The sequence below is a fragment of the Anopheles funestus genome, chromosome X (genome assembly GCF_943734845.2).
Source record: "Anopheles funestus chromosome X, idAnoFuneDA-416_04, whole genome shotgun sequence".
NCBI lineage: Eukaryota > Metazoa > Arthropoda > Insecta > Diptera > Culicidae > Anopheles > Anopheles funestus.
Genome location: NC_064597.1, coordinates 12,240,676 through 12,256,425, shown reverse-complemented (window position 1 = coordinate 12,256,425; position 15,750 = coordinate 12,240,676). Strand labels below are relative to the sequence as shown.

At 41.4% G+C, this 15,750-nt stretch overlaps 1 protein-coding gene across 1 annotated transcript in view; it reads right to left on the bottom strand.

Annotated features, from left to right (window-relative positions):
• Positions 1–15,750, bottom strand: part of LOC125770806 (serine/threonine-protein kinase 32A) — a 59,305-nt gene that overhangs the window by 11,004 nt on the left and 32,551 nt on the right. The window contains exon 7 of the mRNA XM_049440837.1: positions 4,380–4,417. Coding sequence (XP_049296794.1) covers positions 4,380–4,417 — 38 coding nt within the window. The remainder of the gene's footprint in view (positions 1–4,379; positions 4,418–15,750) is intronic.

The window sequence follows — 15,750 nt, the reverse complement described above, 5'->3', positions numbered from 1 at the left end:
TTGTGAAATTGGTGTGCAATTTTTGGTGCCAGACGGATTGTATGTTTCCGTATTTCTCTGATCCTTTTGATATTGTCTCATCCTTCGTGCTGGGGTTGTATTGTTTTTTTCTCCCCTCACTGGTTGCGGTTTATGGCACGTGCTATAAAGATGCTCACCCGAAGCATGATTCACTTGCACTGAGGTAGGTTTTGTGTGTGTGTTTCCCGATTTTATTACGACTCGTTGTTTGTTGTACGGAAGTTAATTAAAACCAGCCTTCCATTGCCGTACGGTAGGTTTTTGCTATTGCAAAAAACATTCAATCAATCGAACGAATAAATCAAGGCGAATTCGCTTTCGCTTGATAAATATTTGAAATTACTTCACCGATTTCGCGTCAATCACAACGTAGCGCAATTTCAAAAAAACACCTTCAGAGATAAGTAAATAACACGAATTGCCATCAGCAAAAAAACGGGAACGTCAGAACGAAACTCTTCGCTCAGCAATTATGTTGAATGTTCTTTTTTCGTTGCATTTTTCTGTTTAAAAAAAAATAAAATAAAATAAAATAAAAAAAGCTCTCTTCTCTCTATTATACGCGCCAAACCATCTGTCCAGCTGGTTCGTGTCGATCGAGTTTGCGTTTCTTATTACGGGGGTTTTTTTAATGTTCATTGCATTCACGTCTTAGTGGAATTCACTCGCTGGAAGGATGGAGAAGATGTGGTGATTGGAAAAAAAATCCCGGATTGGACGTAGAACAAGCAAAACCCCGTAAAGGGCACTTCTAAGTGGGTACAGGGAAGTGATTTGAGAAGCGGTAATGAGCTTACTGATAATTTCATTACACTTTTCTCGAGTACCAGCATTCATTCGCTCGTTCGTAAAATACCCCAAAACCCGATTGCAACTGAATAGAGATGAGAGCGTTTTTGCTAGCGACGGTTGAAACTGTATCGAGTTTTTCTTTTCTCCCCATTCTTCCTCTTCCAGTAGTAGCCATTAGTAATAGCCAACTGTCCGGGTGTGTGGAATGCAATTGGAACCCAATCGTACAAATAAAGCATGGAAACCCTGTTCGAATCGGTTTTGACAGTTACGATTGCAACGAGAGTAAGTTGCACGTACTTAACGGTATTGCTTTTCAACTTTCATTTTGCTTGCTATTAGCACAAGCTTCGCACGTCCCTTTATCGCATCTTTGCACCACGCGAGATTGTACTTAATAAAATAATTACTTTTTGCCATCCCATCGACCACAGTAAGGGAGAAAAAACGCTATACAGTCCGCCGTTTCGGTACGATCCGGTAAAGTACCGGGCGTCTCCATCAGTACGTTGACGGACGCCAATTAAAAACAATTAATAATGCTTCCGGTCGGACCGGTGGTGCGAACTGTCCAGCTGATTGACACTGATGCCGACGGTGGCTAAAATGTTTCGCACGTGAGTTTTGCAAAACGGTAACGTACGCAAGTACGTGCTGCAAATTGTACGAAGTACTGGGCGTCTCCATTGTACTATGAGAAATTTTTAATTTTTTTATTTTATTTTAGAAAAATGTTTGCTGGAAATGTCATACACTAGCAAGCCTCTTTATCATTCTTTCGTAAAGATTATGTTAAATTTTTCACTTGAAGTTTGATGTGATGACAGTTCGTACCGCCTGCCTATTATAGATGGTGAGTGAGCTTGAAGTGCTGCCTTTCAATTCACTTTATTTTCTTACTAAAGGAGCTCAGTACATTCCAAACATAGCAAAACTGCTTGATTCCTTAAAAACTCTCAACCATCCCTTCCGTTGCCGGAGGGTGGGGTAGGAAATAAAATTTCTCTCCATCATCGCACATACTTCTCCTTCGGGGCTTTATTTCTTTCTGTTCTTCTGCTGTTTGTTGCTTCAGTCTTGACAGGTTTCGACTTTTTTTTTGGTTGGGTTCTGTTTCTGTGTTGCGAGTTGACGCACTACAGATTTTTACGGTAGTTTTGCTAGTGGTCATAAAATATGCAAAACAATTTCCCGCTCTTGACCAGCTGCTACGGTAGAAAGCAAGCGGCAGACGCGGACCCGAGATACCGGGTATACAACCCGGGAAAATTGTTCTATTCATCGCAGTGTTTGCTTCTGGGCTTTTTATTCCACCATGTCCGGCACGCTACTTGTTTGCTTCGGAAATAGGGAAAATTAAAAAAAAAAGGTGAAAGAAAGGTCCTCGAAGTGGTTGGCAGCCACTGAAGCCAAAGCCGTGTTGTAGCGAACGGTCAGCGAAAGTAAAACGGCTTCATTTATTTCGCTCCTGTTTCTGGTGTTTTGTTCTTTTATATATCTTTCTTTTTTTCTTGGTATTGCAGTGTTTGCGCACTGAAACTTTGTAAGTTTTTGGTGCTGCTACTCAAGTTTGTATGTTTTGCATGCCTTTCCTTTGTGTCGCCATTTTTTTGTTTGTTGCCTATTTAAAGCGTAAGTCAAGCTAAAGGCCAGAAAATTTATAGCGAGTGAAGGTCTTTGTGTTCGGCTTATATTTCTTTTTGTGTGTAGACATACAACCTGTATTTAAGGTCCATGAAATGCAGCTGACTTTTGCAACCTTATCAATAACGGAAAGTAGTTTGCCAAAGTTGCAGCTAATCGACCTATCAATTAAATTCATGTCAACACTACATTGAAGAGAAGATCAGCTGCAGATAAAACTTTTCCTTGTTCTCTTTAGTACGTTACGTTTTTTTTCATTTTGGGAAAAGTTTTAAGCTAATTTTGTTTCATCTCAAAGCATTTGTTAGCGTCGGACGGTGGAGAGAATAATTGGAAATAAAAACAAGTTGACAAAATAACACGAATGACCGCTTAGCATGCTTTTATGTGGATAAAAGGTCTTCTAAAGAAACCACAATTCATTTGAAATATGTACTTCAATAAGTGTTTGCGCCTTACAGGTAGGCAATTTGCTTAACAGGGATTGATAAAAGATGAATTACACTGAAATGAATTATAGGATTAAGACTTAATTGTAAATTAGAGCTTTAAATAAAATCACTCGCAAACAAAATTTCAACGAGTGCACACGCAACATTATGGAAAGCTTTTAATTATCGTCTAAATAATTCAAAATTATTAAATGTTAGTTTAGTATCTCTTAAATCCTACGAAACGTTAACTATTTTTATTTTTGTTAAACTAAAGCAAAATAATGCAAAAGTTTGAGTACGTGCAATAAAAACAAATAAAATAATTTATTTGTTAATATTACTTCAAATACTTAGGCCTAACTAATGCACTCTTGACACAATAGAAAAACAGGGGTCATTCTCGATTACAATGCAAAACGATAACGTACGCAAGTACGTGCTGCAAATTGAACGAAGTACTGGGCGTCTCCATTATGTCATGAGAAATTTTTTATTATTTTTATTAAATTTTATGCGATTGCATACATTTCGGCGCTGTATCTGTATTCAGCGTCTATTAAACTTTCTGTCTAATATCAGGTCTAATAATAACTCCACACATTGTGTAGCTTGCTAGTTTTCTATTACCGTTACCCATTTCCCACCGCCCATCACCCCTCCCCCCTCTTTCCCTTTCGAAATTCCTTCATCTCCATTCAACTAAATCCGCTTGACAGCTTAGTTTCGGGGACAAACGGAAAAAAGGCGATTGTTTCTACACCAATTGGACATTTTGAGCTATAGTTGCCATGTGGTTGTTGGATGTGTCTTATCTTTTACCATCAATCTTTTGAGACCCCCCCTCCTTTTGACGGCAAAAACAAATACCGTCCAGTGCGGGTTGATTCGATTTGTTCGTCCGTAACAAAAAAAAAAAAAATCCGTCCGAAGCGTAGCCTCGAGTGGTGCACCAAAACCAGAGATGGAAGCGATAAAATTATGAAGATGATTGTCAGCTCATATTTTAAAGCCATTGCGAAAGTGCCAAACCCGACGGGTCCAACAAAAGGGGGGAGGGAGGAGAAGATAAAATAAAGGAAGCGGAAAATGAGACGGGTGTTGGAATGTAAATAATATCCCAGTGAATCCTGCGTGATAATCGGTGAAGCAGGACGGCGGGGAGGTGAGTACTAAACGCCTGCAGGAAGGCAAAGTTTTTCCAAGCGTGCGCTGACAGTACAGCAACAAAAAAAATGTACACCGGTTTTGATTCGACTGTTTCGTTTTCTTGAAACACCTCCCCCCTCAATCTCTCTTTCCTCCCTAGTCCAAGTCACACTCTGTCTCTTTTGTTTTATTTTTTTTTTGTTTGTGACAAAGTTGTTGTTGTTGTTGAGCTGTCAAGCCATGCTGAAGAATAAACACACCGGGTAGCGGTCTGGGCGGTTTCGCTGGATTAACCTTGCTCCGTGAAGTGTTGTCACCAATCGTAAGCCTGACGGTACTTACCTTCCTCGTCCAGCAGAATGTTGTCCGGTTTGATGTCCCTAGAGTCGGTTGACGGATGGCACCAGTGCGGAAAGACCGTGTGTGAAAGAGAACCAAAAAAACCGAGAACCAGCGTTAGTGAGTTTGGAGATTTATTTCTTAAATAATGGCAAGTGAAATGGAGGTTGGTAGCAATGCATTAAAGTTGTGTCTTGCTAATGCGTTCCCATGGGTAAACAGAAATGGAAAATTGGAAGGGATTTTTTTGTTATTCTTCCACTTCTTCGTGATCAACCTCGTAACCAACTTACCAACAGGTACGAACACGAGAAACAGAATTGTTTGAAAGCTAAAGTTAATGATTTAACCCATAATGTCAATAAAAATAAAATCTCCCTACTTTACGCTACATTCTAGCAGATCGTTTTTTAAAGGGTAAATTATCAAACTCCCATTTCCATTCGGTAAAGGCTACGGAAAGTGTATCCTTGTCTCATGTTTTTTTCTCTCTTTTTCCCTTCAGTTGTCCTTCGGTTTTAATGATTTCGTGCCAGCAGCACAAGGTGATTCCCATTCCAACGCAAACAGACACACACACACACAGAGACAGCCGGCTGGGCGCGGCTGAGAAAAAGTTTTTTAATTGGCATTCTCCAAAACTTCCCTCTTACGGTGGTGCGAAGCCATGGAGGGAGATGAGGGAGGCGACCAAAAAAAAAAACAGACAAAGAAAAAAGGTGGAAAGCAATAAAATTGTGGGCGGCATTGCATCCTTTTCCTGGTTTTTCCGCATAGGTAGACTGACTGGCAGGCACGCACGGTGTAGCATTTGTGTGCCTGAACGATGTTTGGTGTTTTAATTTTAGCGCCAACATTCCAACTCCATGTCGCTCTTTCTGTTTCTCCCCTTCCTTGCTCTCCGTAATTCTTGCTTAGGGATGTGCAATGTAACGAAAGGGTTTGGTAGAAGCTATCACTGCAAGCTAGACTCATTTGGATGTGTGCGTTTATAATTAATGGAAAATTACGTGCTAATTGGATGATTGAATAGGGTGCAAAAGGTAAAAAAACAGCGAAAACCAGCTGCTTCACATCTCTCGAAACGTGCCACACGGTGTCGTGCAATTTGGATTACTTGTGGCAAAATTAAGCAAAAAATAAACAAACTTAAATAAACTGTTCAGCAGAGTGGTGCCTACCTGAAGTATGGGTTTTGCAGGCTTGTGACTAATTGGTGACGAGTGCAATTTCAAATTAGCTGCTTTTTCATTCGCTTGAACGGCTCAAAACCCCTCGTGTTGGAATCAATTACAGAGAGATAAGGGTTTTTGTTACTGTTATTTCTGATTGAGGATGTATTTGAGGGCATATTCTAGCACCAGTGATGAGTGTCTTTTCAATTATCGACAATGTGAACCTGCCATTGGGGTATGGAGACACAGACACAACACCTGTGAAACATGGAAAGTTCTCGCTTTTTGTATTTTGGAGTTTGTGACGGGTATGATTTGATGTTGATGTACACAACACGAAAAACTTGTCGAGAATTTTGGGCATTTTCAATTTGTGTGAGGAGATAATTGATAACTCCCAATTTGTCGAATAAGCAGCTCTCTCTCTCTAGCCATAAAACCTGTACTTAATAGTGCACTAGGCCAGTTACAGCACTAATAGACCTTCTGGATATGTCAGACAGATCCGAATATCTTTAAGATATCGTCAAAGTCCAAGAGTCTCAAGATCTCGGGCTTTTCATTTCATCTCATCGGAGATGAGGCAAGGTCGTATCAGATTTATAAGAGTACTGGAAGGAATGTATCTTAGACTCCCTCGTGTCTAAGTTAACTATCAACGAGCTGCTTTACGAGAATATCTGATAAAAGATCAAGGATTGCCCACAATGTCTATAAACAGAAAATTCTTGTTGGGGAGTTATATCCAAGGTATTCAAAAAGTGACTCAGTGACTCCCGTAATACCAATAGTTCACAGTCACTCATCGGTCGCAGGTCTGGTTAAAATTTTAATACTATTACGTAGCTAACAGGATGCCTAATTTAATTGAGTTGAAATCGCCATAGAATCACCAGAGTAGCCTTGCATTCTCTTGAAAATCAACTTTAAGTTACGAAGAATTCTACTCCATTGCCTCATAGACAATAATTCTTTGAATTCTGACGCATTAGGATTAGCTATTTCAGCGTACATCATAAACCCTTCTTTTGATTAGGCCCTGCTCAATGATGCTCAGTAAGTTCTGATATCCTGCAACGCTACTCGGGAGCAAGGATAAGTTAGCAGAAAGTTAAACAACTCCTTCCATGTTCCGAATGTTACAGCTTCGAAAGAAGTAAATGTACTGAGCAACCCCCACCCCCCAACAAAAAGTGAATTAAGGGTGGGGGTCGTTACACCAAGCAGAAGAAAAGCTTAGGCCGCAGCGGAAATGTTGAACCCGTGACTTAATTATTTTGGATACGTTATGAAATTTATTTCTCACAATGTCACAATGAAGATGTCACAATTACAGAAATATAGGAGGGAGGGAAATTTCTTCAGAAAGTTTTCCGCTGTCCATCCGATTTTCTTAACCGTTGAGCTAATGGAGGCGCCCAGTCGTTTGTGGAAAAATACGATAAAAACGTACTACACACCAGACGTGTAGGCACACGTCCGTGAGCGAGTGAGTGATACATAAATAATGATTATTATGACTATGTCTAGCATGTTTAACCGGGCTACACATCACCGGGTGAGATGTGTATGTAATGGTGATGCCCACGCTGTCAGAAAAGATCAAGGTTGGGGAGGGCGGCGAACGACAGCGGCAATCGAAGCAAAAGGGAATGAGATGAGAAAAGTTTTACCAGCTTCACACCGACGGTAAGAGCTTTCGCTGCAAAACTGATCCTTTTTGCCCCCCGGGGGGGCTGGATGGTACAAAGCGGTATTGCATTTATATGTAAATCTGATTAAATCATTCGCCCGACCGGCGTAAGGGATGGATACGAGGACGAACCAAAAACCGTTGGTGGAAACGGTCCAGGTGGGAAGGGCTCGATCCGAAGCTGTATTATCACCATCAGTATGTGATAATGATATGGATGAGAAGCGCGTTATTGATTGGGCGAGCTTCTAAAGGCAACGAAGTGAAGGTGATTTTTTGTTTGCATTCGTACCGTGCCGTGGGTGACTAATCCTTTCCCATTGAAATAGTGAAAAAAAAGGAAAAAAAGTGAACTGAAGCAACCAAATATATGAAGCGACAGTAAAAACAACAGTAACCCGGCCGCCGATTGTTTCGCTCCCAATCAAAATAGATTCCGCGCAGAAAGTTCGATACCATTCGGTACCTGGGTGCGTATGCGGTTCCCCAGCCACACGGTGCAGTTCCCAGGAAGTTGCACGTTTGTGGTGGAGAATGCCACCCCCCACCCTCCACCACACCCCCCTAGTGGGTTGTGTGAACTTTTGGGGAAGCTTCGCTGCTTTGCTGAAATCGCTGAAATCGAATCAACGCACATACAAAACCCTTTTTGGGGATGGAAGAGGAGGGGGAGAGGGATGAAACGCCCGGTGGTGGTTGAAATTCAATCATGAACTGTGCCTGGGGCCGTGAACGTGTGCAGATGGTAGAACGTTTTCCAGGTGTAGTGATTGATGAAGTGGCACGAAATTCGTCAACGATGGAGATAAACAATCGAATCAAGCGTTTGACAACGTTTTCTAACCGGATTTTAAGGGAAGTTAGAGGAACCGTTCGTAGGTGGTAAGAGGTGACAGGTGTGCTATTTGCTATGCCGTGAAGCATCGATTTCTTGGTAAAGTACTGAACTGATGTGGAGAATTTAGAGGTACAGATATTAATTTCCACCATGTATGGGAAATCGAACCGTACCGTGTTGGATTAGATGCAAAATGTTTGCAAGACGAACTTTGTTGTTTTTGTTAAGCATCTTCCTCTTCCATTTTGTATATTTCGCCTACTCTAGTGGCTGACCTACATATTGCTTCTTGGATAATCTTCTGTACCAATAACATGGATCGAGACTCTTGGTGAACGCATAGACAGTATACAGAAGTAATTAAAAATGTTTCTTTATACTTAAGAAATAGATTACTGTGATTAAGGCAATAAGTTCGATTCTAGTACAACTTTTTGTTTCGACTTCTTCCGTTAGTGTTCTCATGATTATTATTTTTTATTTATTTCCGTTGCCACGTGGGTTTATAGAATTAACTTACTAACTAAGATCTAAATCTAACATTGTTTTGTGACAGGGAATTGAGACGACAGGGATGAAGGAAGATGGGAAGAATGTTTAAGAAGAGTCTGGTAGGTGGATAAACCGCCACTCGAAATTGAAATGACGAATAGTACACACGAGGGGGGTCTTTGCGCCCTATTGAAGTTCGTTGAGTTGGGATCGCAAGAGGGGGACGATTACGAAGGACACGGGAAGGGATAGATGATAACAAAGCGGGAGCATCGGGATGACCGAGAAGAAGAACTGCAATGAAGGTGGATTGGGCCTGAGAACGGCGAGCTTCCAGTGAGTCTAGACTAAACAACTGACACCAGGACTCTTTCAGGTTAGGGTGACCAGACTATCGAACATTACTCCAGAATCGATCTGACCAGCGAACAGTACAAAGCCTTGAAGGGGGGTCCGAGAAGTTGCGAGCAATACGTTTGATCACGCCAAGGGTCTTCCTGGAACCGAATTCCGAACCACGGAATCGTTTTGGAGATTAAAGGAGAGATATTTGTGCAATCAGATTCCCAAGTCTTTGATATGCGTGACACGAGGCGAAGGTTGATTTAAAATCCGCATATACGGCATTGACTTGATGAGTCAATTCTAGGTTGGAGGATCTAAAGGAAGTAAAGGACATAAGGTTAGTAGTGGTAGATCTGTTGGGAAGGAATCCATGCTGTTAATATGATGGATAATAAACGCCCTGGTGGAGTTCAAAAGGAAAGATTGGAGCAGGTGCTCAAACACCTTCGACAGCGCACATTGTAGACGAGATCTCGCGGTAATTCGTGACCAAGGAGGAATTACCTTTCTTTAGGATAGGTAGAAGTCAGGCACGATTCCACAAATCAGGAAAGATAGACGAGCACATAGACATACGGAATAACTTAACAAGTATTGGAACAAACACAACATGACACTTTTTGAGAATACACGCAGGGAGATCAGGAGATAAGGAAGGCTTCAGCTTGGATAGTGCTACATCCACAGCCTCAGGACTGATGAGTTTGAGAACCCCAATTGTTGGGAAAGGACTATGAACTCCCAGATATAAAGTTGGAACGATTCGACGAAACAGAAAAACTACTGGAGAAGTGTTCAGCAAAGAGAGTTCTCTCTACTTTCCCCCTCTTTTTCTCTCTCTCTCTCTGTCTGTCTCTCTCTCTTTATATCTCTCTCCCGCTGTCTTTATCTCCCTTCCTCATTCCCTCTCCCTTTTTTTCTCTATCTCTCTCTTTCTCTCTTTCTCTCTACCTCTCTCTCTCTCTTTCTCTCTTTCTCTCTCTCTCTCTTTCTCTCTCCCTCTCTACCTCTCGCTCTCTCTTTCTCTCTTTCTCTCTCTCTTTCTCTCTCTCTTTTTCTACTCCCCCTTCTCTCTCTCTACTCCCCCCCTCTTTCTCTCTCTCTATCTCTCTCTCTCTCTTTCTTTCTTTTTCTTTCTTTCTTTCTCTCTCTCTTTTTCCCTATTTCATTATCGCTCCCTCTTTCTCTCTCTCTCTATCTTTCTCTCTCTCTTTCTTTCGTTCTTTCTCTCTATCTCTAATTGGCTTAACGGCTTGGCTCACTAGACTTATTTTTAGCACGTAGCCGGATAGTCAATCCTAGCTACGGGGAGATGGTCCGGAAGAAATTTGAACTCCGGTTTTGTGGTTCCACAGGCGCTTTTTATCACATGCACCATAAATATGACACAAAAAACAGATGAAGTTTTTTCTCTCTCTTACTTTTGTATTTTGTATTTTAAACGAAAATTCCTCCCACAGCACTTTTGTGTGCCTAAATCTTTAAATGCCAGTAAAAAGTGACGCGGGTTGCCCCATTGCGAATAAACTGTTTCCTATCCACATTGGTTTAAGGCACGTATTTTTATGGCGCCAACAATCAAACAAACGATCCGATAAGGAAACGTCAATGTTTATCTCTGTTTCGTTACAGCTTTGGACTGTAGTGGCTTATCGAAAGTATCGACGAACTCATTTTTTTTGGGGCATTTCCTGTAGAGGTAGAGCAAAAAGGAAGCTTAGCACAGGAAAGCCACAAGTTTGAAGCGGTTTGGTTCTGTGAGTCACTGTACAGGAAGCCGACGATAGGACGTACCTCTGGTAAAACCTTTTTACACTGGGTTAACAGTCGACCGAGTCTAACGTGCAAACCGGTCACGGTGATGGTGACGCTATTTATGGCATAATTTGTATGTCACCAACGAAGAAGTATGTCCCAAAAGGGGTGGACAGGGTTAAGACACACACACACATATGTACAACCAAAATATAAAACCCCGAGGTAGTGTAGGTTGTACGGTGATCCTGACGAATGATATTCATTAAAACATCACAAAAAGGAAATGAAACCTCACTGTGTCTAATGCTGCACAAGTAGGTTAAAAGGTGGAAGGAAGCGTGGAATCAATTACGGTGAGTTGCGTACATATATTGTGTAGTGTCTCTTCCGGTCGGCCTGCTGATGCTATTATGCTGCCCCACCCCCTCCTCCCCGGAAGTCCCTGAAGCGGGATGAATTTGTGATGGATATATCGACACAAAAGGAAAGCTATTTCCAACGCCCTCCCACCCCCCTAAACCCGCCCTTGTTGGCTGCGGTAGAGCACCAAGGATTTGCTTGAAGGCATCGTTAATGGTGCTGGCTTTGGAAAGATTTGTTGCCTCATTCTCCGCATTCAGTCACTCACACACACATGCACATGAATAAATACAACTCCTTCAGTATTCAGAGTGAAAGGGTTTTTGGTGTGGAACTCCAAGATGGCTGTGCGGGGATGGTGGAGAGATTGTCTTGAGGGGCGAGGAAGAGGGGATGTGTGGAGAGAGGGGGAGGGGGTTAAACAACGTGAGATGAGCAAACGTGGTGCGGTCGCGTGAAATGTGACCGACATGACAAAAGCATGTGTTGGACCAATTTCTCAAACTCCTTGCGTGTCAATCGAATTCAGGCTTAGTAGCCAGGAGGGGTTGGGATTTGAGAAAAAAAAGTACTGAGACACACCCAACCGGAATAGACTCCTCTTCCTCTTTTTCATTCTCGCTAACTCCTCCCCCCCCCCCCCCCTATCCCACTCCCACCCGTGTATCGATTGGTTGGGTTGGGAGTTACTCGATACTAGTGCACAATCAGGTAAATCCTCCAGTAGGCGAATTCACATCAGAAAGCCACATACACACACCCACACACACACAGCCACTCCAAAGGTTCAGGATTAAGCCTACTCGAACGTACGAAGGAGGCTGCCTCCTGCTGCTCAATATCCTAGAACAAGCCGTGTGAACGTTTTTTTTTTGGGTGGGGGGGGGGGGGGGGTTTGTGGCTTTGTGGTGAAGTTGCAAGCTGCTCCGTCTCACTTGGTGAAACACACGTAATACCGTCAGTTATGAGCAATCGACAATGCGATTACTTTCCTCAGCCTCTCCAATCGGGTCTAGCTAGGCTCGCGTCTTGTGTAATGTTGTTCCTTCATTTTTGTACAAGAAAATAAAAATAACAGGTGTTGAGCTAGGAGACGACCGAATGAGAAATGAAGTGGAATAATTGTGAGTGTAAGTTGCGGTGTGTACCTTGTATCAATCTTTAGACGAGCGGAAATAAACAATCGATTATGAGTGCTGTTAAGATGGCATGTGCGCCCGGTTGCGGTTAGTGGAGTGAAGTGAATGCTAATTGTGAATAGTGTACCATTGCTTACGCTAAAAATGAAAGCGTGTTTGATGAGGTGGTGGTGCACAGCAGCGTTCAACCACAGCAGGACCGCCTATAATCTCAATCAAAATGGCGGTCACGTCAACATTCTTTTTTTTTCGTCTACAAAATTGGGGAATGTTTTTAGCTTTGAATATACGTGTTTTTTTGGTACAATCTACAGATACGATTACAAAGATGTAGATATCACCGTAAAAAAAATTAAAAAAAAACAAAAAACCTGACAGTTAAACCGATGGAGGCGCCCAGTGTCTCACATGGGATTAATGTTTTTTTTGTTTTCCTTCATTCGTTAGACTAAAGCGATTCGAGAAAAACTTTTACGGTGTGTGAAACGGTTTTGAGAAAAAAACAAGAAGAAGAAAACGAAACAAAATAACCATCACTTCAAACCACTCAACCTCATAGCTATCTGACAGGAGGACATAAAAAAATATGCAACACACACACACACATGTACGTGAAACCGTAGCAAATATGACACAAATGGTTTTCACTGCTTCTTTCTTTCTTTCTTTCTCTTTCTTTATTTCGTTTATTTGTTTTTGCATATCCTTATGTAGCGTACGTGCGTTTGTGGTGACTAACCCCCCGCCCCTTCCTCAAACAAAAACAAAAAAAAGCCCCGAACGCACGTCTGAGAAAAAGGGGTGTACGAATGAAAGGGTGATATTGTTTCGGTAGATGGTGAATAATACGTGCCAAATGAAATATTCATAAAGCCCGGTAAATATGCCAACGGAAGCGAAGGATTTCATTTATGCTTCCCGTCGATTATCCGCTTTTTTTTCTCCTAGCCTGAGGGAGGGGAGGAGGCTTTTTGTTTTCCGTGTGGCTAGCCTGTGCCACACTGTCTCTATTTGTGTGTTCGCTCTTTCTCTTTCTCGCTGGCGCAAGTTTTAGTTCGCACGACACTTACGGAAGCGAATCACAAGCAGGAGAGCGAGCGAGAGGGGGAAAAAGAGAGAAAGAGGAAGGGAAACAAGCATAGAAGCAGTGAATATGATTCAATTTGTAATGAAAAATGTAATATGTCAACATTAGGCAATGCACACCACGAACCACGGAAGGAATTACGAAACCATCGTACGGGGTTGAGCGAAGTAAACGGAAAGAAAGCGTTTTGTTTGTGGCGGTTGTATGCATGTGTGTGTGTGAATATTTTCTTGTATGAGTTGACATGTTTGAGATCTAAAATGGTTTGTGAAAGCTTTAGGCGAGCGAAATTGCTTTTACTTCCTACTGGGCGGATGATTTACACGACGTTCATCACCCGGTTGCGGAGCGTTTGCGTGTGTTCTGGTGAGCTGTTTTTTTTTCATTGTTGGTATGTGTGCGTTCTTAAGTGGGTGTTTACACGAACCACAAAAGGATGTGTCACATGCAGCGCCGACACTGTTCAACAACTCTTCAACTTTCCCTCGCACGAGCGTCGAGCTTCCCGCCGAAGTAATAGCCGTTCTTTATTCGCCCATTTTCATAGCAAAAACGCTGCTAAAATCCACTAGTATGCTTCATTCATTCCGTTTGGTGGCTGTGTGTACAAACACATACACACACACACGGTTGTGAAGACGGTTGCAAACTATTCGGCGAAGTTTTGCAGTCAAATATCTGCCAACGTTCTTAGGGACAATTAAGCGAACAAAAAAGCGCGCTGCAGGTTCATTAGCTGCACCTTGCGACACTTTGCTTTCTTACTTGCTTAATCTAGCTAATGCGGTGGATTGGGTAATGGCTTAAGCAGTCATTAGGACGCTGTTATTGTAGAATGTGAAGGAAGTTAAGAAAGGAATGGTGTAATTAAAAACACCATAATGGTACGAGTTGTTAAGAAACAAACACGATGTAAGCAAGGAAAAACATTTGCAAACGTACAAAGTATTAAAATAATAAATTTGTAAAACATAAATAGAAGTGTTGTGCTTCTTGAATCTTTTGCAAAGAGTCACTAATATGAATCTTTAGTAAAGAAATTCATAGAATCTTCAGTAAAGAGTCATTCATATGATTCTTTTAAAAAGAGTCATTCATATGAATCTTTTAAAAAGTCATTCATATTAATCTTTAAAAGAGTCATTTATATGATTCTTTTAAAAAGAGTCATTCATATGATTCTTTTAAAAAGAGTCATTCATATGATTCTTTCAAAAAGAGTCATTCATATGAATCTTTTAGAAAGAGTTATTCATATGAATCTTTTAAAAAGAGCCATTCATTTGAATCTTTTAAAAAGAGTCATTCATATGAATCTTTCAAAAAGAGTCATTCATATGAATCTTTTAAAAAGAATCATTCATATGAATCTTTTAGAAAGAGTCATTCATATGAATCTTTTAAAAAGAGTCATTCATATGAATCTTTTAAAAAGAGTCATTCATATGAATCTTTTAAAAAGAGTCATTCATATGAATCTTTTGAAAAGAGTCATTCATATGATTCTTTTAAAAAGCCATTCATATGAATCTGTAGAGTAAAGTCAATCGAATCATGAGCTGTTCCATTATCAGATCAGACGATGATAATTACCAAGAAAAATATTCATTTCGAGGCATTTTGAGCCTCGAACACTCCTCCTCCAGGACACTAATCTACCTATTTGCGCGTAGGGCTATGGTTTATATTAGGGGATGGGCAATTTAGAACAGTACCAGTTCAGTGTTGCGATACGCCCTACTATCATCTGCTAGGCCTTAGTAGCCATTATCTACTATTGCCACGCCCCCACCTCCTGTGAATGATACCTCGACTCGATTGATCGCATACCGGGACGTTCGCCAGAGCAACAGTAAGCGACCAATCTTCTCTCCCAATCAGCTTCTTCCGGAAGGTAGTACCTCACACCATGTTGGTGTCTGAACAGTGCGTCTCGAAACCTGGTAGACCGTTATCCTATCAATGATACCCGGGAGACCACTTTAATGGACACTATGGAACTGGGCTGTAGAAGTTTCATTGTTAGAAGTGTAGGGAATTCGTAGGGTACCAGGTACCAGGGTTCTCAAACCTATGTTGTGGTATGAGGTGGGACTTATCATCATCATCATCATAAATTTAAATGAATCTTCAATTATTCAACAGTGAAATGAAGTCATTTCTGATTTCAAAAGTACTGAGCAGGGGACCGGGTGGACTGACGTCAACAGTACTTACTTCGAGCAACTTTTTCCTTTGTGGCCTTATAAGCTCAAAAGGCCTTAGCATGGCTTTTTCTGGCTTCCTGTCGGTCTGGATGGGGATCATATAAAACATCAGGCTGTCCCGAAACTTTCACGATTCAATGAGGATTCATGAATCTTCAGAATAGAGATTCAGAATCATTCAGTCAGTTCAAAGATTCATTCAGATTCATGAATCAGAATCAAATTCATCCAATACTAGTAAATAGCATGAATGGTGTAAAGGGTGGAGGATTTACGGATG